Source organism: Dasypus novemcinctus, chromosome X (genome assembly GCF_030445035.2).
Source record: "Dasypus novemcinctus isolate mDasNov1 chromosome X, mDasNov1.1.hap2, whole genome shotgun sequence".
Classification (NCBI taxonomy): Eukaryota; Metazoa; Chordata; class Mammalia; order Cingulata; family Dasypodidae; genus Dasypus; species Dasypus novemcinctus.
Window position 1 is genome coordinate 129,372,074 of NC_080704.1, and position 27,173 is coordinate 129,399,246.

The 27,173-nt window shown below is 40.1% G+C and overlaps 1 protein-coding gene across 1 annotated transcript in view; it reads right to left on the reverse strand.

Moving 5' to 3' along the window:
* Positions 1 to 3,855: 3,855 nt before the first annotated feature.
* Positions 3,856 to 27,173, reverse strand: part of STEEP1 (STING1 ER exit protein 1) — a 49,907-nt gene continuing 26,589 nt past the window's right edge. The window contains exons 3-7 of the mRNA XM_058291361.1: positions 16,096 to 16,137; positions 13,330 to 13,468; positions 12,393 to 12,482; positions 8,209 to 8,301; positions 3,856 to 6,974 (exon numbers count right to left, since the gene is read on the reverse strand). Of these exons, the coding sequence (XP_058147344.1) occupies positions 6,912 to 6,974; positions 8,209 to 8,301; positions 12,393 to 12,482; positions 13,330 to 13,468; positions 16,096 to 16,137 (427 nt within the window). The 3' untranslated portion in view covers positions 3,856 to 6,911. The remainder of the gene's footprint in view (positions 6,975 to 8,208; positions 8,302 to 12,392; positions 12,483 to 13,329; positions 13,469 to 16,095; positions 16,138 to 27,173) is intronic.

Consider the following 27,173-nt stretch of genomic DNA (forward strand, 5'->3'; position numbering starts at 1 on the left):
GGACCAAGCTCCTGCTGGGCTGGCCTTCCTGCTTCTACCGGATGGTAGAAGCACCCAGCTTCTACTAGGTGGCCCCTGATTCTGGACTTGGGTAACATAACCTTCTACTTTGTCTCTTCAGCCCTAGATGTGAAGCAGCTTCCTGCTATTGCTAAATCTCTAGGTTACTTCACCATCCTCTATTTGGCTTCTCAGATCTTCCATCACCTCATCAACCAAATCTTCAAGGTAAAGTCTTTCTGTTTAAAATTCTGAGTGTGGTTTCTGTTTTCTTGATTGGGCCTGACTGATTCAATGTACTCAGTTCTCTTAGCTTCCAGGACACTTCGTTCTGTTTTCCTCCAGCCTTCCCAGCCACTCCTTCTCAGTCGTCTTTGATTTTTCCTCATCTCTTGACTGCTAACTGATGGAGTACCCCAGGACTTGATCCTTGGACCTCTTCTCTCTGCTATCTACACTTACCTCCTAAGCTGATCTCATCCTATCTCTGTCTTTTAGCTTTAAATGACATCTATATACTGAAAACTCCCAAATTTTTATCTCTAGCTGGACCTCCCCAGTTGAGCTCCAGACTACATATCCAATTATCTACCTGACATCTCCACTTACATAACAAACAGGCATTTCAAATATAACATGCCCAAAAACAGAGCTCTTGACTTTCCCCCTGAAACTGTTTTTCTCCATTTCAGTAAATGGCACTGCAGTTCACCCAATTTATTCAAGTAAAAAAAAAAATCTAGGAGTTATTTTTGATTCCCCTTGTCCATTTACTTCCCACATCCAATCTATCAACTAGCCTTCACAAAACTCCCAAAACCACAAGTCTCAAATCCACTCATTTCTCTCCAGCTCTGGCTTTATTACTACAATCCAACCACTATCTTCTCTCACATGAACTACTTCAAGTCTCCCAACTGGTCTTCTTGTTTCCATTCTTGCCTCCCAACAAGCCATTCTAGAATGATTTTAAAATAAAAGCCATGTCCTGTTAGTCCTTTGCTTAATGGGGGAGAGTGTAAACCATTATCCATATGGTGCAGCAGTGCTCCAAGATGTATTCACCAAATGCAGTAAATGTCCCACGATGATGAATGAGGTTGTTGATGTGGGGGAGTGGGGTGAGCGGGGTGGGGGGTATATGGGAACCTCTTATATTTTTTGAATGTAACATTTTTAAAAAAATAAAGAGAGGAAAAAAAAGCCTCCAGTAATTTCCCACTGTACTTTTAACATCCAAAATCCTCACTCTGGCCTGCAAGGCTATATGTAAGCTGGCTTCCACTCACTCTTCAGACTTCGCCTCTTTATTTTTTTAAGGTGATACTGGGGTTTGAACCCAGGACTTCATACATGCAAAGCAGGTGCTCAACCATTGAGCCACAGCTGCTCCCCAAGTTCACCTCTTGACACTCACTCTCTTCCTCACTCACTACAATCTAGCCAAATTGGCCTTTCTGCTCCGTCAACATGCTAAATTCTACTTCTTCTTGCCTACATTGGAAATGCTTCCTCCTACTACTGATCTTGACATAGCTGGCTCATTCTCATCCTTCAGATCTTGTTTGGCTCAAATGTTCCTTCCTCAGAGTCCATCCCTGACTACCCATCAGTCTCTATCACATCACACTATTTCACCATTTTAAGTGATATTTTTCCTTTTTACTTGTTTGTGTCACCCTTGCTCCCAGAATGTGAGCTCCTTTGTTCTCCACTGTATCTCTAGCTCCTAGTGATTACCTGGCACTTGATACTCAATATGTATTAGTTGAATGAATAAAAGGCAGGGGATTAGCCTTTTACAGGAAGAGGCCACCTCTTCCTCTGAGACTGGAAAGAGGAAAGGATGGGAGCAGATGCAAGTAAGTGTGCCCCTATTTTCTTTTTTTTAGATTTTATTTATTTCTTCCCCCTCCTGCCATCATGTTCTCTCTGTGTCCATTTGCTATATGTTCTTCTGTGTCTGCTTGTATTCTCATTAGGCGGCTCTGGGAACCAATCCTGGGACCTTCCAGAGTGGGAAAGAGGCGATCATTCTCTTGCGCCACCTCAGCTCCCTGTTCTGCTATGTCTCTTATTGTCTCTCCTCTGTCTCTTCTTTTTGAAAAAAGATTTATGTATTTCTCTCCCTTCCCTCACCCCCTCCCCCATTGTCTGCTCTCTGTGTCCACTCACTGTGTGTTCTTCTGTGTCCGCTTGCATTCTTGTCATGCGGCACTGGGAAACTGCGTCTCTTTTTTGTTGCATCATCTTCCTGCATCAGCTCTCCGTGTGTGTGGTGCCACTGCGCTTTTTTCACGTGGGGTGGCTCTCCTTACGGGGCGCACTCCTTGCGCATGGGGCACCCCTACACAGGGGACACCCCTGCGTGGCACGGCACTCCTTGCGTGCATCAGTACTTTGCGTGGGCCAGCTCACCACATGGGTCAGGAGGCCCTGGGTTTGAACCCTGGACCTCCCATGTGGTAGGCAGACAATCTACCAGTTGAGCCACATCCACTTCCCTCCTCTGTGTCTCTTGTTGAGTCATCTTGCTGTGCCAGCTCTCCACGTCAGCCGGCCCTCCTGTACAGGGCAGCACTCCTGCGTGGGCTGCATGGGGCAACACTCCCGCATGGGCTGGCACTTCGCCTGGGCCAGCTTGCCACGTGGGCCAGCTTGCCTTCACCAGGAGGCCTTGAGCATCAAACCCTGGACCTCCTCTATGGTAGATGGGAGCTTAACTGCTTGAGCCACATCCATTTCCCCCTATTTTCTTGATGTCGTAGGAAAAGGAAATCATTTGCTGAGAGGGCTTGCAGGGAGTGATTTGCGGAAAGTGGTAAAGACTCTCACTAGTTTCTTAGGGAAACAGGAGAGTTGCTAACCAAAAACCCATAATAGAAGGAATGACTAGCTGTGATGAGAACCCACCTAATGTTGGAACCATAAATTCTCAGTGTCAAGCACTCACCCACTTATAAGATTTTCCGCATGGATGGATACTCAACTATTTGGGTAAAAGATAAGAAAAAGCAGAATGTGTGATTGAGTCTAAACTGGGAGTTTACAGGGCAGATGTTATGGTATTAAAAGGGAGTAAGATTTACAACAGCACCAGAAAAAAAAGGAGTGCTTAGGTATAAATTTCATCAAAATACATGCAGGATCTGAATGCAAAAAAAAAAAAAAAAAAGACAAAACACTGATGAAAGAAATCAAAGAAGACCTAAATAGATAGATATATTATACCATGATCATGGGTTGGAAGACTCAATATTATGGAAGATGTCAATTCTCCACAGTTTGTAGATTTTACACAATCCCAACCAAAATCCCAGCAAGAATTTTGGAGACCCCAACAAGCTGATTCTAAAATTTATATGAAAGGCAAAGGAACCATAATAGCCAAAACAATCCTAATAAAAGAACAAAGTTGGAGGACACATGCTACCTGATTTCAGTACTTATTATTAAAGTTAAAATAATGAAGACAATGTGGTATTGGTGAAAGGACAGACACATAATTCAATAGACAGAATAGGGAAACCAGAAATAGAGTAAATTTTTGACAAAGGTGTGAAGGCAATTCGATGGAGAAAGGAAAGACTTTTAAAATAAATTGTGCTAGAACTGGGCATTCATATACAACAACAAAAAAGAACCTCAACGTATACCTCATACCTTATATAAAAATTAACTAAAAAATGGCCACAGACCTAAGTGCAAAATATAAAACTTCTAGAGGGAAACAGAAGAAAATCTGCATGATCCTGGGTCATGAAAGACACATTTTCTTAAGAAAATGAAAAGACAAGCCACAGACTGGCAGATGTTGCAAATCACATATCTGATAAAGGATGTATCCAGACTATATAAAGAGCGCTTGAAATGCAACAAAATTTATTATATATAACTGTAAACAAAAAACCAAAACAACTTTTTCACACAGTACTTTCTCTTGTATCTCTTCACATGTCTGGCCCACCAGCTGTAATTGTGTGACTATGGCAGAAATTCAAATAAAGTTGGTTGAAAAAATAAAGTATGTACAATGTAAAAAATATATTAAAAAATCAATGATAAGAAAACCAACAACCCAATTTTTAAAATGGGCAGGAGGTCTGAACAGACACTTCACCAAAGAAGATATACAGCTGGGAAATAAGATTATGAAAATATGTTCAACTTCATTTGTCATTAGGGAAATGCAAAGTAAAACCACAATAAGATACCACTGAAAGACTGTCACAGACTGGAAGAGACTAAGGAATATGATAGCTAAGTGTAATGTGGGACCCTGGTACAGAAAGAGGATGCTAGTGGAAAAACTAGTGAAATCCCAATGGATTCTGCAGTTTGGTTAATGTTACTGCACTAATGTTACCTTCTTAGTTTGGACAAATGTATCATGGTTCTTTAAGATGTTAACATTAGGGGAAGTTGGGTGATGAGTATACGAGAACTCTATTTTTGAAACATTTCTATAAATCTGAAATCTAAAGTTATTCAAAAATTAAAGTTTTTTTTAAAGGAGGTAAGAGAGTTGAAGGTGCTAGTGAAAGGAATTCATATAATCAACCACAGGATCAGGTCAAAAAGTGAGGCAGTGATGGAACTGCAACACTGGGAGAAAATGGGAGGAACACATTTCAACAAAGTTTAAAAACAGGTTTAGTCTACTCTAAGTGACACTTTTTGTTTTCCTGGAGGAATAGTGTAGTGGACTGTGGTTTGAAAGATAACTGTTAAAATTGAGTGAACGCTTAAGAACGAGGGTGTAAACTCTCTGAGGAGAGAGTTGAGGCAGGTTAGGAAATGAGGGAAGGCCACTGGCCAGAACCTAGCCACGAGACCCCACTCGGAAACCCCCTGAGGGAAGGCAGCTGCTTGAAAACAAAGTTGTGGAAGCGGAGTTGGCCCAGTGGATAGGGCATCCGCCTACCACATGAGAGGTCTGCAGTTCAAACCCTGGGTCTCCTTGACCCGCGTGGAGCTGGCCCATGCGCAGCGCTGATGCGCGCAAGGAGTGCCCTGCCGTGCAGGGGTGTCCCCCGCGTAGGGGAACCCCACGTGCAAGGAGTGCGCCCCATAAGGAGAACTGCCCAGTGTGAAAGAAAGTGCAGCCTGCCCAGGAATGGCGCCGCACACACGGAGAGCTGACACAAGATGACACAACAAAAAGAAACACAGATTCCCGGTGCTGCTGATAAGGATAGAAGTGGTCACAGAAAGAACACACAGCAAATAGAGAGAGCAGACAACGGTGAGGGGGGGGGAGAAGGGGAGAGAAATTTAAAAAATAAATAAATCCTTAAAAAAAAAAAAAGCAAAGAAAAAATGCCCTAATATTTCCCAGCATTGCCTCACAAATATGCACTGGGAACCTACCATGTTCAAACTACTGTAGAGAAGACAAGGAAGTTAAAACACTCTTCCTGTCCCAACACCCTCTGATACAGGTGGACAGATAAAAACATGGGTACAAACTACATATTGACATCACTGAAGCAGAATAACATAAACTAATATTTATATATTATATACTCCTCTGCAAACAGCAAATATGAAGTAAAAAATACCCAACAAGTACTTCTGTTTATCTCAGTAGCATTACTTAATGTATAATATCTCCCTCCCAAAACATGGAAGCAGTGCTCTCAGTTGCTAGACAGGATGGTAGCTCCCTTGGGTTGCTTACTGAGACCCTCTTTTCATTTAGATCTGAGCTATCCTACCCCCCCATCCACCCAAAAAATCTGACTTTTCCTTCTATCAGTAAAAGGTCTGATATGGTTCACCTTTAACTTGTAAAGTAGAGGAAGCTTTCCACAGATACGCAGATTCTGGCTTTTTATAGATTTCTTCTGACAATAGAAAGAGTCAAACCATAGCCTATAGCCATTTGAAGCTTTTCTGGACCCTAGAAAATTGTGTTCAAAGCCAATCCATTCTTGTATGTGTAAAGTTGTAAACCTATTGCAGGTGGGACCTTTAGATTAAATTACTTCAGTAATTTTGATTAGATTGTGTGACCTAGAGTGGATCTTAATCCTCTCACTGGAATCCTTTATAAACGGAGAAATAAAAAGCTGCAGGTACAGAAAAAAGCTGCAAAGACAAATGAGAAATGCCCAGAAGCTGAGAGAGAAGGCCCCAAGAGCCAGAAGCTAAAATCAATGGAATACAGAAGCTAAGCAGAAGAGCAGGAGAGGGAAAAGACCAGCAGACTCCACCATGTGCCTGATCACCCACAGCTGCAGCTCAGGGAGAAAGCATCTTCAGATGATGCCCTAATTTAGACACTTTCATGGCCTCAGAACCATAAGCTTTTAACCTCATAAATCCCCATTGTGAAAGCCAACCCATTTCTGGTATATTGCTCCCAGCAGCTTCCAGCAAACTGAAACAGTAGCCCATACCTGCCATTTTAAGAACAAACAGATACAGACTCACTTAAAAGGATGACTTATTGTAACCTTAAATATAATTCATGCTGCTTTTCTCTATGACACATCTTAATGTTTTTCTCAAAAATCTTTATTTTATTGACTTTGAAGAAGGAAGAAAAACAGTCACTTTCGAAACTACTAACACTCAAACAGCGATCTAGTCATATAGTTTTTACATAGCTGAAGAAGTTTAAATCAAATGCCTTAGTGGACAAAAAATAGTACAGAAAACCTATAAAGACAGAAAGATTGAGAAAAATCCATCTCCTGGAATACTGCTTTTGCCCACCCTCTCAAGCTGGAAACAGGCAAATGGACTCAGTTAAAGGCCTCAGTAAATATAAGAGATCAGTAGGAAGTTACATGGAGCCCTCTACTAGGGCATAAAGGTAGGAACCAGTCCCCACATAGTCAAGAAAAAGTTCTTCTCCCTCCTCTTTCAATGCTTGCCTCCAGACTGGGCATGGACAAAGGCCCTGGTCATTTGAACTGGTTGTCAATCAAGGTCCCCTTCATTTTAGCTTTCTTGGCTTCTAATTCAGCCTAGAGAGGAAGAAAAGTACATGTCCTGATGCATGACACAAAATTCTTGTTTTCCTTCCTTATCCTAATTGCCCCCAAACACTATCCCTTAATGTTCATTTAGTATAAAAACTAAAATAGTGGTTCTAAAATTGTTACAAAACTCCAGCAACTGCTTTCTGATGTTATGGTACATATAGAAAATGATAACGTTTGTAAAGGAAAATGGGATAAATATACAAGGCTGCTTGTAGATAAAGGTAACAGTACAGGGACTCCAAAAGCCCTAGGAACCCTGCAAGGGCTAAGGGAATGAACATCGTGGCATACCAGGATTCTATTCTTGGCAGAACAGAGAAAAAAACACTGTTCTAGAACAGTGCTACTCAAATCTGTGTGGTTCACGAACTGGTGCAAGTCTGTGAGGCGTTTGTTAACGGTCCATGCAAGATATGTGCAAAAACTGAGATTAAGCATTTAGAAACTTTTATAGCAATTTGACAGAATATCCATAAAATAATATAACCTAATAAAATTGTGGATCAATTCATTTTTATTGTATTTTATGAATTACAAATCTGGTCCATGACAGATTGGAGATTTTTAAAACAAAATTTGTAAAGCACTAGTCCTTTACTTCAAAAAGTTTGAAAAGCACTGCTTTAGACCACTGTGCCAAGGTAAAAAAGCTCCTGGTACTCACTACCTCTGTCACCAAAAAAATCCTCTGTAATCATTAAAATAGACTTGTATACCACTTGATGAGTCACCAATGTAGTTATGTCTGATTTTAATGAAATAATATAAATTTATTAAAAACAACAACAATACAGGAATATAGGCACCATCATATATTGAGGTGACTACTCCAAGGTGAGTCCAGAATAACATGGAAAACCACCACTGGTGTTTTAAGGAGCAAAGACCAGTCCCAATTCTGGTACTGTCAAGAAAGAATTATTACAGGCCATTACACTCTGGAAGAGCACCCTAACCTTTTATTCCTGACCTTGGATTACATACAGCAGATTAAAGTATCATTCTAGTTAGGGCTATCTAGCAAGTATTATAACTTCAGCGCTAGATCCTATGGGCACTGCTACACAGCAGAGTACACAGACAGCCATGGAGTTGCAAACCCTCACTAGTAACCTGAAACAGACTTCCCAAAGGATCCCTGTGCCTGCTCAAGGGTCTCTCAGATCAAGAAATTCAAATGACCAAGCCTAACACCTTTGCACCCCATGGCACTCACCAGCTCTTGCAGGCGCCTCTTGCTCATGCCTTTGCGTTCCAGCTGTTTTTCAATCACTTTGGCATTCTGTGCATATGAGTCGGCAACTTCTCTCTGAGTGAGAAAAAGGAGCATCCTTAAATCAGCAGTCTCGTCAATGGACAACAACGAAGACAATAAGTAACAATTTATACTACTCAATACATGAAACAGTTATGTAACTGGCAGTGCCCTGTTCCCTTTCAACTCTTCGTCTTTTCAATAATCCAGAGGGTTCAGGTTTCAAATAAAACAATTTTTAAAATAACAGATAACTCTCCCTGAACATCCATATACTTAAGTACCATAAAAATAATTGCTGCTACTGTTAAGGATAGCCCACAAACCATCAAAACTGAAAGGAACCTCAGATCATTTAGTCCAATAGTTCTTAAATTGAAGCAGGATGGGGACTTTACCCCCATCCTTCTTAATAAAACAGTATGAAAAACCACTGATCCGGTAAAAGCTTTCCCCAAGGTCAGGAACGAGTTGAGATGCTCGCTTTCATCAGTGCTATTCAACACTGTACTGGAATTTCTAGACAGAGCAAATAGACAGGAAAAAGAAATAAAGGCATCCAATTTGGAAAGGAAGAAGTAAAACTACCTCTATTTGCAGATGACATGATCGTTTATATAGAAAATCCCAAAGAATCCACAGAAAGCTACTAGAGCTAATAAACAAATTCAGCAAAGTTGTGGGGCACAAGATCAACATGCAAAAATCAGTTACATTTCTAAATAAATATCCTGGTTTTTAGGAAATGTACATGACAACATTAAGTGTTCAAAGAGTATATGAACTACTCTCAAGTGTTCAGAAAATGGAATAATAGACAGATGGATGGATAGATATACTGAAGGATAGCTAGAAAAAAAATGTGGCAAAATGTTATAATTAGTGGATCTGGGTTTCTGGGAAGATAATGGTATGCTGGGGTTCTCTGCATAGTGTTTGCATTATTTTGTAACTGTCCTGTAAGTTTGAAAGAACTTCAAAATAAAAATTTTAAAAAATCAGTTGTGTTTCTACACACTAGCAATGAACAATCCAAAATGGAATTCTGGAAAACAATTCCAATTGTGATAGCATCTAAAAGAATCAAATATCTAGGAATAAATTAACCAAGGATGTGAAAAACTTTTACACTGAAAACTACGAAACATTGCTGAAGGAAATTAGAGAAGACCTAAAGAAATAGAAAGGCATCCATTTTCATGGATTGGAAGACTTAATATTGTTAAGATGCCAATACCACCCAAAACAATCTACAAATTCAACACAATCCTGATCAAAATTCCAGCAGCTGGTTTTGCAGAAATGGAAAAGCCAATCATCAAATACATATGGAATTGCAAGGTGTCCCGAAGAGCCAAAACAATCCAGAAGAAGAAAAACAGGGTTGGAGGACTTAACACTTGCTGATTTCATATAGTACTAAAAAGTAAAGTGACTGTAACCAAAACCAGGTGGTACTGGCACAAAGACAAATAGTTCAATGGAACAGAACTGAAAGTCCAGAAATAAACCCATGCATCTATGGTCAAATGCTTTTCAATAAGAGTGCCAGGTCCACTCAATGGGGAAAGAATAGGCTTTCAGCAAAACAGTGCTGGGAAAACTGTATATCGACATGCAGAACAATGAAGTTAGACCCCTACCTCATATAGAAAAATCAACTCAAAATGTATCAAGGATCCAAATATAAGACCTTAAAACTATAAAACCCTTAGAAAATAAGATAGGAGCAAATTTTCACGGGCTGGGATTTGACAGTGGATTCTTAGATATGACACCAAAAAGAAGAGCGATAAATTTTCGGGGGTTGGAGTTGTCCTGGGTGATGCTCCAGGGACAGTTACCAGACATTGTATGTCCTCCCATGGCCCACTGGGTGGACTGTGGGAGAGTGTGGGCTGTGGTGTGGACCACTGACCATGAGGTGCAGAGGTGCTCAGAGATGTATTCACCAAATGCAATGAATGTCTCATGATAATGGAGGAGGTTGTTGTTATGGGGGGAGGAGTGGGGTAAGGGGGGTGGGGGGTATATGGGGACCTCATATATTTTTAATGTAACATTAAAAAAATAAAGACAAAAAAAGGAAACTATATAAATTTGATTTTATCAAAATTTAAAAATTTTGTTCATCAAAGGAAACTATCAAGAAAGTGAAAAGACAACCTACAGAATGGGAGAAAATAGTTTCAAACCATATACTTGATAAAGGTTTAATATCCAGAATATATAAGGAACTTTACAACTCGACAACAACAAAACCCAATTTAAAAATGTGCAAAAGCCTTGAATAGACATTTCTCTAAAGAAGATATACAAATTTAAGATATACAATAAAGATATGAACGGATGCTCAACTTCATTAGCCATTAGGGAAATGCAAATTAAAACCACAGTGAGATACCACTTCCCACCCACAAGTATGGCTATTATTAAAAAAATAGAAAATAACAAGTGTTGGAGAGGAATACAGAGAAATTAAAACTCTAGTGCTTTGTTGGTGGTAACAAATGTACATATACACAATGGAATATTATTTGGCCATAAGAAAAAATGAAGTTATGAGGCATGCTGCAACATGGAAGAACCTCAAAAATTATGCTCAGTGAAATAAGCAAGACACACAAGGGAAAAAAAAGTATGATATCACTTATAAGAGATGACTAGAAATTTGGAGAGATAGAAAGTAGATTAGAGGTTATAGAGGAAGGGGAGATGGGGGAGGGGGAAGAGAGAGTGTAAAAATAAAATAAATTAAAATGTAAAATAATAATAAATAAAAATAAAATAAACATATGGATTTGTGAAGGAAAAAACACAGAAAATGACCAGTGTTGGCAAAAATATGGAGAAATTGGAACTCTGGTACATTGCTGGTGGGAATGTAAAAGAGTGCAGCTGCTATGGAAAACATTTTGGCAGTTTCTCAAAAAGTTAAACACAGAGGTCCCATATGACCAGGCAATTGAACTTCTAGGTATATACCCCAAAGAATGGAAAGCAGGAACTCAGACATTTGCATCCCGCTGTTCATAGGAGCATTATTCACAATAGTCAAAAGGTAGGAACAACCCAACTGTCCACTGACAGATGAATGGATAAACAAATAAGGTATATCCATATAATGGAATATTTTTCAGTCATATAAACAGATGAGGTTCTCAATCAAGCTACAATATGGATGAACCTTAACAATATTATGGTAAGTGAAATAAGCCAGACAGAAAAAGATAAATATTGTAGATTCCACTTATATTGAACATCTAGAATAGGCAAATTATAGAAACAGGAATTAGATCAGAGGTTACCAATGGCAGGGGTGAGGAGGAAGGGGAATGGGAAGTTATTGCGTAATGGGTACAGAGTTTCTGCTTTGGATGAGATGAAAAAGTTTTGGTAAAGATGGCGGTGATGGTAGCATAACATTGTAAATGTAATTATTTATTTATTTTTTTTAAAGATTTATTTATTTTTTTAATTTCCCCCCTCCCCTGGTTGTCTGTTCTTGGTGTCTATTTGCTGCGTCTTGTTTCTTTGTCCGCTTCTGTTGTCGTCAGCGGCACGGGAAGTGTGGGCGGCGCCATTTGTGGGCAGGCTGCTCTTTCTTTTCACGCTGGGCGGCTTTCCTCACGGGCGCACTCCTTGCGCGTGGGGCTCCCCCACGCGGGGGACACCCTTGCATGGCACGGCACTCCTTGCGTGCATCAGCACTGCACATGGCCAGTTCCACACGGGTCAAGGAGGCCCGGGGTTTGAACCGCAGACCTCCCATATGGTAGACGGACGCCCTAACCACTGGGCCAAAGTCCGTTTCCCTGTAAATGTAATTAATGCCACTGAACTATATGCTTAAAAATGGTTGAAATGGCAAATTTTATGTTATATATATAAATATACATCTACAATAAAAATAAATTAGCAAAAAAACACACAAAAAACAAACATTGATCTAATCCAAATCTCTTCTTATTTTACTGATGTCCCTGAGATCCAGAGTAACAGGGACTATTCCAGTGTCACACAATTTCTTACTAGAACAGGGTCTCTAATTATTCTGCTACTCAGATGCTCTAGCTCTACAATCTCCCTTCCTGCTGCCCCACCTCTCCTCAAATTCCAATTCCCTTGAGAGCAGAAGCACTTACAGCTTCAATCTCTTCTTCCTCTTCATCAATGGTAGATACAGTGACAGAGCTGAACTTGCCCATGTCTTTAGTCCGTTTGGTCATCATCACCTAGAATAGCAGGAAGAAGAATTAGTCTAGGTCACCATAACAGGATCCGTGAGCTGTGTGGGAGAGTGTGTATGTGCACATAACTGCATGTGGGTGTGGGTATAAGTGGCAGGGAAGGTTGGGCGACACATTTATGCCTTTTTGGGACAGCTAGCCTATCTAAAAGCACCAACATTTTCATTTACATCTTTTTCTAACATTTGCCATCAAGAGTTTTTAACCAGACATAAAAATTAGCCTAATTCATTTGATTTTTAATTGTTCACACTGGAAAAAAAAGAAATTTGAAGGAAAAAACTGTCAATACAAAATCTACAATTTCTAACCGTACTCACAGGGCAACTGCAGGAAAGAAAAAAGAGCACATAATAGATGTTACGGTTCAATTCTGTAACATCCGCTCATGCACAAAAACGGCACTCTTGTCATAAAGAATGGATCCATAAAGAACAATTTCTTTTGTACTATAATCTTTTCTTTTTTTATTTCAAAAGTTTTTAAAGTTAGGGGAGCAGGTGTAGTTCAGTGGCTGAGCATGTGCTTCACATGTATGAGGTCCTGCGTTCAATCCCCAGTACCTCCTAAAAAAAATAATTAAATATAAATTTTCACATTTTAGAATACAATGAAGTCTAAATGCCTTTAGAGTGCAACTGAAATATATATATATATATCTATATATCTTAAAAGACAAATTATAAAATCTAATAAAATGATTTAACCCTCATGAGAGTTGTAAGATTCTCTGAGATGGGAATCCCATAATGTTGCACTATAACCTTATTTAAAATTTTAGGCCTAAATCCATAGCTGTATGAACCAGTTTGTCACTTTCAATGATAAATACCTTCTTAGGAGGTTCTTGTTTCTGAGTATATATATTTGTTTTCCCAAAACCCTGGCCAAACTTGACGACTGCTCCATCCACGATGAAAGTCACAGGAGCATTCTTTGGCTGGGACTGGTAGAAGAGTGGAAGTCCACACCTGAAAAGAACAAAGTAAATCTTTGAGAGGCCTCAGAATCCCAATCTCCAGAACAGCTATTTGCCAAGTATGCTTAGACTCTGGGAATATTTTTGTCTGTGGCATAAACTAATCATTCATTAGCTCTTCCCAGCATGGCCCAAAATGACTTGATTAGGAATAACTCAGGATATGGGTGAATAGTACAAATATAAGGAAAAAAAATCAGTGTGGAACAGGACATGAGTGGTAGAGTCCAATCTGATTCCAAGGTTTAAGTGGTTGTTCAGTGCCAAACAGGTACCCACAATCCATTAGCAGGTAACTGTGATTACTTTAACATATTACTTTTTCTTTCTTAAAAAAAAAAAGAATCACTTGGGGTGCTTGTGAAAATTGGCTGTCAGATTCCTGGGTCTCACCTCAGGAGATGCTGACTCAGCAGATCTCAGAGTCTCAGACAAGGGAATCTGTCATTTCTGTCATTTTAATCTTCATCCTAAGTGATTCTGATCATTGGACAAGTTTTGGAAATATTGGCTCAATTTGATTGTTTTCCCAATCAAAATGGTAGCCATTCTTCCCAGGGCATCTGAGTTATTAGTTTGAGAGTCTTGCCTATTTTTTTCTGTTTGTTGTATTTTGGTTTTACAGTGTCAAGAGGGAATACAAAGGGTCCATTGCACTGGTCTTCAAACTAATCCCTGTAGTAGTTACCATGCTTTCTTTGGTTGGTCATTATTATATATTTTTTGCTAAATCAAGTAGGTCTATACAATGTGGTAAAAAAAAAAACACATTTTTTTTAGAAGGCTAAGCCTTATCCATTTTTCCCTGAATCCTCTGAGAGCCAAGATGTAACTGTAGTTATATCAACAAGACTGAACTACTGTTATTTAATTTTCTCACAATCAAAAGCCTAGAGCTGGGGAGCCAATGTGGCTCAGTGGTTGAGCACTGGCTTCGTGCATATGAGGTTCCAGGCTTAATTCCTGGCCCTGGTACCTCAGAGAAAAAAAAAAGAGTATATTTAAGGAAAACGGATATAGCTCAAGTGATTGAGCTCCTGCCTACTGCACAAAAGGTCCCGGGTTCTGTTTCTGGTGCCTCCTAAAGAAGATGAGCAAGACAGTGAGCTGAAGTGATGGGCTGGAGTGGCGAGCTGACACAACAAGATGATGCAACCAGAGACACAAAGAGAAAAACAATGAGAGACACAACAAAGCAGGGAGCAGAGGTGGTTCAAGCGATTAAGCCCCACCCCACCCCCTACATGGGAGGTCTTGGGTTCGGTTTTTGGTAACTCCTAAAAAAAAAGACCAGCACACAACAAACAGACACAGCAAATGCCCACATCGAGGGCGTGAGGAGAAACAAACAAAATAAATCTTAAAAAAAAAAGCCTAGAGCTGGAGATAACTTTTATTTATTTATGTTTTGCTTTAGATAATGCCCTCTAGGGAAACGGACTTGGCCCAGTGGTTAGGGCGTCTGTCTACCACATGGGAGGTCCAAGGTTCAAACCCTGGGCCTCCTTGAACCGTGTGCAGCTGGCCCATGAGCAGTGCTGATGCGCGCAAGGAGTGCCGTGCTACACAGGGGTGTCCCCCGCGTAGGGGAGCCCCACATGCAAGGAGTGCGCCCATGAGGAGAGCCGCCCAGCGAGAAAGAAAGTGCAGCCTGCCCAGGAATGGCCCCGCCCATACTTTCCGTGTGCTGACGACAACAGAAGCGGACAAAGACGCAGCAAATAGACGGGGGGGGGGATTAAATAAATAAATCTTTAAAAAAATAATAATAATGCCCTCTAAACTGAGGTTTTTAGGTCTGTGGTCCTATATAAAAGGCTTTATGAGTGGGTCTGGATTAAATTACATTATGTGTCCTTTAATGGCATGACCTAGCAATCTGATTCCAAGGGGAGGAAAACATGCCCCTGTTAAGATTTATACTAGAATGTTCAAAGCAGCTTTAGTCGTGATAGCCAAAATTGGAAACAACTCAAATGCCCTTCAACAGGTGAATGGACAAACAAATTGTGGTACATCCATAAGAGACTACTACTCAGCAGGAAAAAGGAACAAACTATCAAAACATACAACTTGGATGGATCCCAAAGTATTACTGCTAAATGAAAGATGCCAGACACAAAAGATATATATCGTATGTAGTAGAAGACACACTGTAGAATTTACATACAATTTTAGAAAAGGGAAAACTATAGTGACAAAAAGCAGATCAGTGTTTGCCAGAGTAGAGGAGTGAAGGAAGGGGATTTACTGCAAAGGGCACATGGAGTGTTAGAAATGTTTTATATCATTATAGCTTTGGCATTACATTGACTGTATACTTTTATTAAAACTCACTAGACTGTACACTTAAAATCTGCAAGTTTTATTATATGTAAATTATACCTCAATTTTTAAAAAATAGGCTATGTTAAAAAACCATTTTTGTTGCCAGCTAGTCAGGCATGGAACTTTGACTAGTCTCTTAGGGGAGCATGTTGATATTTTATTAGCTGAAAGTTTGAAGGCAGTTGAGATTTTAAGGATAAAGACATAAAGTGAAGTACATACAATTATTTTCTTAGCATAGGAGGCCTCTACTTGATTATGCTTAAAAAAATCCACAATGTGAACACTTACTTTGCACACTTCTTCCTGTACTGTCGTTCAATGCCTTCAGGCCTGCACAGAAAATGGAAGTTAAAAAAAAAAAAAGATGTACACAAATCTCATAACCTACAAACCTCACCAGCTCATTTCTTCAAATGCCAAAAAGTCTTTCAAAAATTTTCATTTCATACATCAACTGCGGAGTCAAATATCTATTAATTTTAAAGCTCCAACATTCCTTCCTTCCATCAACATTTACTAAGTCCCTAATATGGGCTAGGCATCTTCTTAAAAGAAGAGGAGGCAAAGTAGCAATAGTTTTAATAATCATAATAATTATTATTAAAGCAGCAATTGCTTATATAGCTTTTACTATGTGCCAAGAACTGTTCTAAAGTATACATGTATTAACTCATTTAAACCTCACAACTACCCTACGAAGTAGGTCTTATTATTATTACCAGTGTATAAATAAGGGAACTAAGCACAAATAAATTACATGACTTGCTTACAGTCACAGAGTTAAGAAGAGGAGGGAAAATACAAGTTCAGGTAGTCAAGCTCAATACTGCCTTAGATAACCAATTCATAGATAAAAAGACTCAATTCCGCTTACCTAGCTGCTTCACAGAAATCTGGGATTCACCTCTAATGCCTCTCTTTCCCTCATCACCCACACATTTTATCAGCAAATCCTATGGATTTATTCTCCAAAATAGACCGTGAACATATATACTTTTCTCTATCTCCCCTGCCATCGTATTTGCCAAAGCTACCAGTGTCCCTTCTCTGGACTAATGAACAGCTTCCTAATTGCTCTCCTCATTTCACCTCTCCTTGTTTAATTTTTAAAAGAAAATAAGTGTACATGGTATACATAAGTATATAAAATGAAAAGTAAATTTCCTCTCCATCCCATCCTCCACAGTTCTCTTTCTGAAAAGCAAACACTGTTTCTGATTTGTCATATACCTCGTAAAGATAGTCTATGCATATACAGAGAATGCTTAGCAATACAATGTATTTTCCTTTGTTTTTAAAATACAAATATAGCATAGTGTATACCTTTATCCACTTAAAACATATCTTCATTAAAAAATATACAAGCATACCTAATTTTATTGTGCTTCGCTTTATTGTGCTTCACAGATATTGCATTTTTTACAAATTGAAGGTTTGTGGCAACCCTGCATTGAGCGAGTCTATCGGTGCCATTTTTCAACAGCATGTGCTCACTTTGTGCCTCTGTCTCACATTTTATTTGAGGTATGTACATTGTTTTTTTTTTACACATAATGCTATTATTGCACACTTCATAAACTACAGTAGAGTGTAAACATAACTTTTATATGCACTGGGAAACCAAAAAGTTTGTGTGCATCACTTTATTGTGGTGGTATGGAAGGGAATCTGCAATAACGCCAAGGTATACCTGCATATTCCAACTTGATTGAGATGATGAAGTTGCAACACAAAAGCTTTGAGCAACCAGGAAGGACTGGCAGAAACACCTTTCATGAAGCTCTAGAATGCAGTAACAGGGCGAGCACTGAATCAAGAAAAAGGCAACTTAAAAACAGTAGGACAACTCCATGTCCCAAAAATGCCCCACATCACATCTCTTCTCTCTCCCTGCCCTCAACAACTACCATGGCAACAGTCTCCACATCAATGACAAAATTTCTTCAATTGCTAGAGTCACAACAGTTCCATAGTAGAATACCAATAAGGCCACTCTAATCCACATTTTATTCCTCCATGCTATGAATCCTGGGATGGTGATGTCCATTCCACCTCTAAATTGAGAGGGGGCTTAGATCCCACGTGGTTAATAGATGCAATTCTCCTGCTTGCAGTTGTAGGCAGTCTCGGTTCCCTGGTGTGGTGGTTGACCATCTTCACCTCCCTGTTAGCTGACTTGGGTAAGTCCAACAAACTGGAGAGTAGTAGTTAAACTCTGCTGAGGCTTAGGGCCCAGCTGGCACATGGCCAGTCCAGAGATTCAAGTCTCCTGAGTATACACCAACCCCAGCACCAACCACAGGTTCAGTAAAAGTGATAGAAGAGGCATGTTTTTTGTGCTCTATGTATCTTTAAAAAAAAAAAGGCAATAAAATTAAAACATTTTTCAAAAAAGAAAAAAAGAAACCGAGCCTTCTACATTTTATTCTTTAAGGCAAAAAAACAAAAAACAGTAGGATCTCCTGGCACTCTTGCTGCCCCGTCCTCCTGCCAGCTTGGAGCCACCCACACTCTCAGTGTGGGGCCCTGGTCCCAGTTCCACAGGAAGAAGGGTTAACTCTCATGCACATACTGGAAGCATGTACATCTGGCCCAATCGGTCTGTTGGTGATCTGAGGGATCAGGGTTGCCTTCCCAGAACTTGCCCTGCATGCAGAGGTAGCTCACAGAGCACTCCTACAGAATGTGGTGGGAGAGCAATCAAGTCATGACTGCCTGGGGCAAGGGACTGCTGGCTGTGGGACATACAGCACAGTGCTCAGGATCATGAGGAACCTGTTTCCTAGGGAAGAAGGGACATTCATAACTATGTATATGACAGAATGCCTTAGGCAACAGTGCACATATTCAGGCAAGTCACAAGTGCAGAAAGGATCAGGCAAGACCTTATACTTTTGCTTAGAGCAATTCTCAAAACTCACTGTATGGATAAGCACTAAGGAGAAAACTCACTCAGGCCAATCTGTAAGACTGGGCAAGGTGCTTACTTTTTTTTTCAGTTATGTTAGGAAAGCTCTGTCAAAACACTAGCTGGATACAAGCTTAAGAAACAGATGCCTTGGAGTCCAGATTCCAGCTAGTGACATGGTAAAATATCAAAATGTCTAGGCTTCAACAAAATATTACAATACAGGGAAACGGATGTGGCTCAACCAACTGGGCTCCTGTCTACCATCTATGAGGTCCAGGGTTTGATGCCCAGGGCCTCCTGGTAAGGGCAAGCTGGCCCATGCAGCAAGCTGGCCCACACGGAGTACCAGCCCATGCAGGAATGCCACCCCATGCAGGACTGCCGGCCTGCATGGGAATGCCGCTCAGTGCAGGAAAGCTGCTCTGCGCAGGAGTGCTGTCTGACACAGAGAACTGGAGCAACAAGATGATGCAACAAGAGACACAGAGGAGAGAAAATAAGAAGACGTAGCAGAACAGGGACTTGAGGTGGCGCAAGGGAGTAACTGCCCCTCTCCCGCTCTGGAAGGTCCCAGGATCAGTTCCCAGAGCTTCCTAATAAGAATACAAACAGATACAGAAGAACACACAGTGAATGGACACAGAGAGCAGACAATGGGGGAATGGGGAGGGGAGAAATAAATAAAATAAACCTTTGAAAAAAAATTATAATATATGCAAAGAAAGATGAAGCAATAACCAACAAAAGGAGAAGACTAAAACACTAAAAACCAAATGAAGACTATCAGTAAAAGTAACTAAAAGGGTAAAAAGAGATAAAGATAAGATATGACAAAAAAATAAACAAAGGATAAAGTGGTTGAAGTAAGCACTGGCTTTACAGTAATAACACTGATTTGAATGTTAATGGCTTAAACTCTCCAATCAAAAGACACATATTGGCAGAATTGTATAAAAAAAGTATGATGCATATATATATACTATCTACAAGAGACTCACTTTAGACCCAAGGACACAAGGTTGAAAGTGAAGAGTTGAAAAAATATATTCCACACAAAGAATAACCAAAAAAGAGTTGAAGTAGCTATATTAATATCAGACAAAATAGACTTTAAATGCAAAACTATTTAAGAGACAAAGACACTATATATTACTAAAAGGGACAATCCACTAGGAAGAAATAGCAATCATAAATATTTTTGGGGTGGTGGACTTGGCCCAGTGGTTAGGGCATCCGTCTACCACATGGGAGGTCCGCGGTTCAAACCCTGGGTCTCCTTGACCCGTCTGGAGCTGGCCCATGCACAGTGCTGATGCGTGCAAGGAGTGCCCTGCCACACAGGGGTGTCCCCCGCGTAGGGGAGCCCCACGCACAAGGAGTACGCCCCGTAAGGAGAGCCGCCCAGCGCTAAAGAAAGTGCAGCCTACCCAGGAATGGTGCCACACACACGGAGAACTGACACAACAAGATGACGCAACAAATAGAAACACAGAATCCTGTGCCACTGAAAACAACAGAAGCGGACAAAGAAGATGCAGCAAATAAAATAGACACAGAGAACAGACAACTGGGGTGGGGGGAAGGGGAGAGAAATAAATATTTTTGCACCTAAACACTGGAAAAACTGGAAGGAGAAATAGGTGTCTCTACAGTAATATTTGGAGACTTCAAAATACCACTGTCATCAATAGATAGAACCTCTAGACAGAGAATAAGGAAACAGAGAACTCTAATAATATGATAAATGAAATAAATAGACCTAACAGACATATACAGAAAATTGCACCACAAAATAGCAGGATATACCTTCTTCTCAAGTGCACATGGATTATTCTCCAGGACAGACCACATGCTGGGTCACAAAACCAGTCTCCATAAATTTAAAAAGACTGAAATTATACAAAGCACTTTATCTGACCATAATGGAATGAAGTTGGAAATCAATAACAGGTGGAGAACTGGAAAATCCACAAATACATGAAGATTAAACCACTCATTTCTTTAACAATCAGTGGGTCAAAGAAGAATTTGCAAGAGAAATCATTAAATATCTCAAAACGAATGAAAATGAGAACAGAACATATCAAAACTTATGGGATACAGTGAAGGCAGTGCTAAGAGGGAAATTTATAGCCCTAAATGCTTACATTAAAAAAGAAGAAAGGGTAGTAGACTTGGACCAATGGATAGGGCATCTGCCTACCACATGGGAGGTCCATGGTTCAAACCCCAGGCCTCCTTGACCCGTGTGGAGCTGGCCCATGTGCAGTGCTGATGCGTGCAAGGAGTGCCGTACCATGCAGGGGTGTCCCCCACATAGGGGGGCCCCACGTGCAAGGAGTGTGCCCCGTAAGGAGAGCTGTCCAGCACAAAAGAAAGTGCAGCCTGCCCAGGAATGGCGCCGCACACACGGAAAGCTGACACACAAGATGACGCAACAACAATAAAAGAAACACAGATTCCCAGTGCCGCTGATAAGGACAGAAGTGGTCACAAAAGAACACACAGAGAGCAGACAATGGTGGGGGGGAGGGGGAGGAGAGAAATAAATAAAAAATAAATCTTTAAAAAAAAAAAAAGAGCTGAAATCAATGGCTTAACTGTATACAACTGGAGGACCTAGAAGAAGAATCACAAACGAACCCCAAAGCAAGCAGAAGGAAAGAAATAACAAAGATTAGAGTAGAAATAAATGAAATTGAGAATAAAAAGTCAATAGAGAGAATTAAGAAAACCAAAAGTTGGTTCTATGAGAAGATCAATAAAAGTAAACCTAAATAATTGGAGGGATATTCCATGTTCACGAATAAGAAGACTAAGTATCATCAAGATGTCAATTCTACCCAAATTCATTTAAAGATTCAATGCAACCCCAATAAAATTCTGATTTTGCAGAAATGGAAAAGCCAAATATCAAGTTTATTTGGAAGGGTAAGGGGCCCTGAATAGCCAAAAATGTCATGGAAAAGAAGAATGAAATTAGAGGACTCACACTTCCTGACTTTAAAACATATTACAAAGCTACAGTGGTCAAACAGCATGGTCCTGGCACATAGATAGATCTACTGACAAATGGAATTGAGTTGAAAGTTCAGAAATAGACCTTCACATCTATGGTCATTGATTTTTGAGAAGGCTGCCAAGTCCACTCAACTGTAACAGAATAGTCTCTTCAACAAATGGTGCTAGGAGGCAGGCACAGAGGAGTCCCACCTTGGGGCTTCCTAGCACTCACCCAGTGTTTGCTGAGTGCTGGGATTCCCCCCACCTAGACAGGCAGGAAGCACCCCAATGCCCTGTGGCCTGGGCTGCAGAGACAGTCACGTCAGCATCCACTCCCGGCACCCTGGACAGTGTCTGCTCAGTGTGGGTTAAAAATAATGGGAGTCTCATGCATGGTGGGAGATGATGTGGGTGCTCCTCCATCCCCCGCACCCCTCAGTCTAGCATCTGGTCCCAGAATATTCAGGCTTGCTGGTGGGCCACAGGGGGAGCCAGCGGCTGACTGGTCCAGCAGAGGCTCCTGGCACTGACTCTTTTGTTTTGTTTATAAATCAATTTAACTTTTTCTTTATTGTGGTAACACATGTATCACTTAAAAATTCACATTTTAACCACCTTCAAGTATACACTTCGGGAGTGTTAATTATGTTCACAATCTTTTTTTTTTATTAATTTATTTATTTCTCTTCCCTTCCCCCACCCCCACCCCGGTTGTCTGTTCTCTGTGTCTGTTTGCTGCATCGTCTTTGTCTGCTTCTGTTGTTGTCAACGGCTCGGGAATCTGTGTTTCTTTTTGTTGTGTCATCTTGTTGTTTCAGTTCTCTGTGTATGCGGCACCATTCCTGGGTAGATACCATTCCTGGGTAGGCTGCACTTTCTTTCGCGCTGGGCGGCTCTCCTTACGGGGCACACTCCTTGCGCATGGGGCTCCCCTATGCAGGGGACACCGCTGCGTGGCATAGCACTCCTTGCACGCATCAGCACTGCGCATGGGCCAGCTCCACACGGATCAAGGAGGCCCGGGGTTTGAACCGCGGACCTCCTATGTGATAGACGGGTGCCCTAACCACTGGGCCAAGTCCGCCGCCCCTTATGTTCTTTGAACATAACAAGTGCTTTACCATCTCTGGCCTTTCATGCATGCTCTTCTCTCTGCCAGGAATGTTCTTCTCACAACCTTGCCACAGGTATTCCTTTCTCATCTTTTTTGGTCTCATTTCATATTCACCTAGTCAGCGAGACCTTCCATGATAACCCTTTCTAAGAAATTCCCATGTAATTCTCTGTATCAGTCCATTATTTGACTCATATAATTTTCCATGATTTTAATTTTTATTTTTTCTGTTTACTAATTTTCTGTTGCCCCACTAGATTGTAAGCGTCATGAGATCAGAGACCAGAAGAGACCATGTCTATCTATCTCATCACTCTATGTCCAGAGCTGAGCAAACTCCGGGAAACAAAGTAGACATGCAATAAATATTGGTGAACAAATTCTTTTAAGAATTCAGTTTAGTGAGTAAAATTATAATCAAAGAGGTAAGTTCTTAAATGAAGAAATGTATAAGGTATAAGGGGAACACAGAGGTGGCAGCACCAAAATCTGTCTGAGACAGTCAGATGAAGGCTACATGAGGTGGTGATATTCAAGCCAATAGTCCTGATAGAAAATGGTATTTCAGGCAAAAGGAACACTATGTGGAAAGGCAAAACAGAACAGTGTACTCAGGGAATTGCAAATAGTCTGACATTATTAGGACTGAAACATCAAGGAAGGTCACCAAATGGTGAGAAATTCCAGGGTTCTGTCCCTCCATAGCAGTATTGACAAAACCAGAAGAAACTGGTAGGCCCAACTTTCTCAGAACTCTAGAGAACAGATAAAGGGTTGCAGTGATTGGATAAGTGTCAAATCAAGAAAAAGGCAATGTAAAATTGGTAAGAAACCTCATGGAGCATTTACTAGCCCTTCCCTCATGTCCTCCCTGGTTCTGTGTGGTAACAGCCCATGTTCCTAGTGTTGGTCCCTGGTCCTGGGTTTCAGAGGGAGCAGAATAATCCTTATCCACACTCTGGGGTAAATAATGTCTGTACCAACATATTGTTAACAGCCTAAAGGAATGATCCAGGATGCATGTCTCTGTCTCACAGGTCCCAGAACTTGTTCTGGGCATAGAAGCAGCTGGAGAGGGGTGCTAAAACACCTTATGAAAATGATTAAATCACAGCTTCTTGGAGCAAAGGATTACTGCTTGAGACATACAATAACACCCTAACCAGGAAAACAGGCTGCAAATTTCCTGGAGGAAGATGGGCACATTTGGAAAGAATCCCTGTAAAGAGGGAAATTGAAAAGGCCAAGGATGTATGCTCAGAAGAGCTGAGAGGACCCTATTCTTTTGCCTTTGGCTATTCTTTTAAGTTCACTGTAAGGCTGTCCAATGCCAAAGACAAAGACAAAATTCTGAAAGCAAGAGAGAAGTAAGCATCATGTACAAAAAACAAAAAAGCTGCAATGAGATAAAATGCTTATTTTGCATCAGGAACCAAAAGACAGTGGGATGACTTTTAAAGTGCTGAATGGGGAAAAAAATGTAAGCCAAGAATACTATATCTGTGGGGCTCAAGCTGTGACTGAAGAGGTGGAGAGATATGGAAGATGGCAAACCCCCACTCAGAGAGAGGGAGAGACAGGTCTGGGGTGGGAGATGAGGGAAAGAGCTGGCTGAAGTTAGTAAAGGCCCACAGGCTTGAGATGCCTGCTGAAGTTTCCCATTGGTGAAGCAGCTGGAGTCTGAGGAGGAGGGGTTAACTTCCACCCACCCTCTTACCCCCACCCCCACCCCAGCAGCCTTGTCACTGACATGTCATTAAAAAAAGAAATGAATTTACTCTTACAATGTTTGAGGCTTCAGTGGCCCACCCCCCCAGCCCCATTTCTTCTTGGTGTGAGCTTGGGTTGTTTACCTCGAATTCAGACCCTGAAATTCCTTAAATAACTTTTTTTTTGGTGGGGGTAGTCAGAGAATGAAAGAAAGTTGCATTTTGTTTGCATGTAAAGACACTTGATATCTAAAAAAGGACTTTTCCTTTAGAAACACACACCCCTTCCTCCTGCTCAAAAGATCTTACTCTATGATACTGTGAAAAATATTTTTGTACTGTTGTGTTTTTGGCATCTTTTTTTGTATATAACTGTGTTTTGAGAGCTAAATGTTTATATCTTTTGCTTTGCAAAAGGGACATGTAAAACGTTGTTTAGTTGTATATACAGAAATATGTATAAAACATTTTGTTATTTTTTAAGAATAGCACTCTTCTGCTTCTGTTTATATACCACTGGGGAAAGAATAAAGAAGAAAAATTTTTAAAAAAGAATACTGTATCTAGCAAAATTGTCCTTCAAAAATGAGAAAAGAGATAAAAATGGCCAATATGAGCACATGAAGATTCTGAATATTATTAGCCATTAGGGAAATGTAAATCAAAACCACAATGAGATAACACTTTACTCCCACTAGAATTACTATTATTGGAAATGAAAAATAACAAGTGCTGGCAAGGATATGGAGAAATGGAAACTTTAGTACAGTGTTGGTGGGGATGTAAAATGGTACAGCTGCTCTGGTAAAGAGTTTGGTGGTTCCTCAAAAAAGAAGATAGGACTACCATATGACCTGGCAATCTCACTTCTAGGTATATACCCCAAAGAAATGAAAGCAGGAACTCAAACAGATACTTGTACAGCAAGTTTATAACAGCATTATTCACAACAGCCAAATGGTGGAAGCAACCAAAATGTCCATCAATAGATGAATGGATAAGCAAAATTTGGTTTAGCCATAGAATGGAATGCAATTCAGCCCTAAAAAGCAATGAAGTTCTGATACATGCTACTATATGGATGAACCCTGAAGACATCAAGCCAACTGAAATAAGCCAGATACAATGGGACAAATATTGCATGACTTCACTTATCTGAAATAGCTATAATATGCACATTCATAGAAACAGAAAGTAGGTGGAGAGGAGTAAGAATGGGGGGGTAATGTAAAATCGATAGAGGGTTTCTATTTGGGGTAATGAGAAAGTTATGGAAGTGGATGGTGGTGAGGTTAGTGCAACATATGAATGTAATTAATCCCACTGGATGGTATGCTTGGGAGTGGATGAGATGGGAAAGTTCATGTTACATATATGTTTCCACAATTTTTTTTAAAAAAGAAAGAGACTAAAGAGATAGTAACAACTAAATGCAATCCATGTTCCTAGAATGGAACTCATAATGGAGAAGAAATGTCCAAGGACATTACTGGGACCTACGACAAAATTGGAACATAGACTGTAAACTTTTTATCGTTAAATTTCCTGAACTTCATAACTATATGTAAGGTGGTTAGGTGGTAAGAGTACTGCAATATTGTGAATGTGATAAATACTTCACTGAATAGTATGTATGGGAGTGGTTGAGATGGGAAAGATTATGTCATATATATGTTCCAATAATTAATGAAAAAAGAAAGAATACCTAAGGAGATAATAACAAGAAAAAAAGAAAAAGAAAAAGAGAGAGTTAATGATAATTAAATGTAATACATGAACCTAGATAGACTCTACTAAGGGAGGAAAGTCACTAAAGGACATTATTGAGACATATAAAAAATTGGAATATAGATTGTCAGTTCTGTATCAACATCAAATTTCTTGATAACTGCACTTATGGTGGTTACATATCCTTGTTCTTTGGACATATACATGGCAGCATTAAGTGTTCAAGGAGCATGATGAGTTATAACCTACTCTTAAATGTTTTGAAAATGGATGGAAGGAAATGGATGGATGGATGGATAAACAGCAAAAATGATATGGCAAATGTGGCAATATGACACAATTGGTGGATCTGGGTATCTGGGTAGAAGGTATGTTGGAGTTCACTGAATGGGTTTTGTGTAATTTCTGCAACTGCTCAGTAAGTTTGAAATTATTTAAAACTAAAAACTTTATTAAAAGATACATTGCTTATTGATATTGGAAACTAATGACATATGCTTAAATCCTGTCCAAAATGTATTCCTTTTGCAACTTTAAGCAAATATTTTGATGTCTCTGAGCCTCAGATTTTCATCTACCAAACGAAAAATACCATAAAGTGTTGCTGTGAAAATGAAAATACCTAGTAAAGAGCTAAAAGCACAGTAAATACTTAATAAATGGTTATCATTATTTAAAAATAAGAGGGAAGATTAAGGTATTGCAACATTTTGATTCTACTAAAAGCCATTGATTATACACTTTGGGCAGATCATACGGTATGTGAATATAGCTAAATAAAACTGCTTAACAACAACAACAAACAGTTAGAGGGCTGCAGTAACAGAAAACACCGAATCAAGAAAATGCAGCTTAAAAATGGTAAGACACCCGTGGTACCCTTGCTAGCCCATCTCTCACT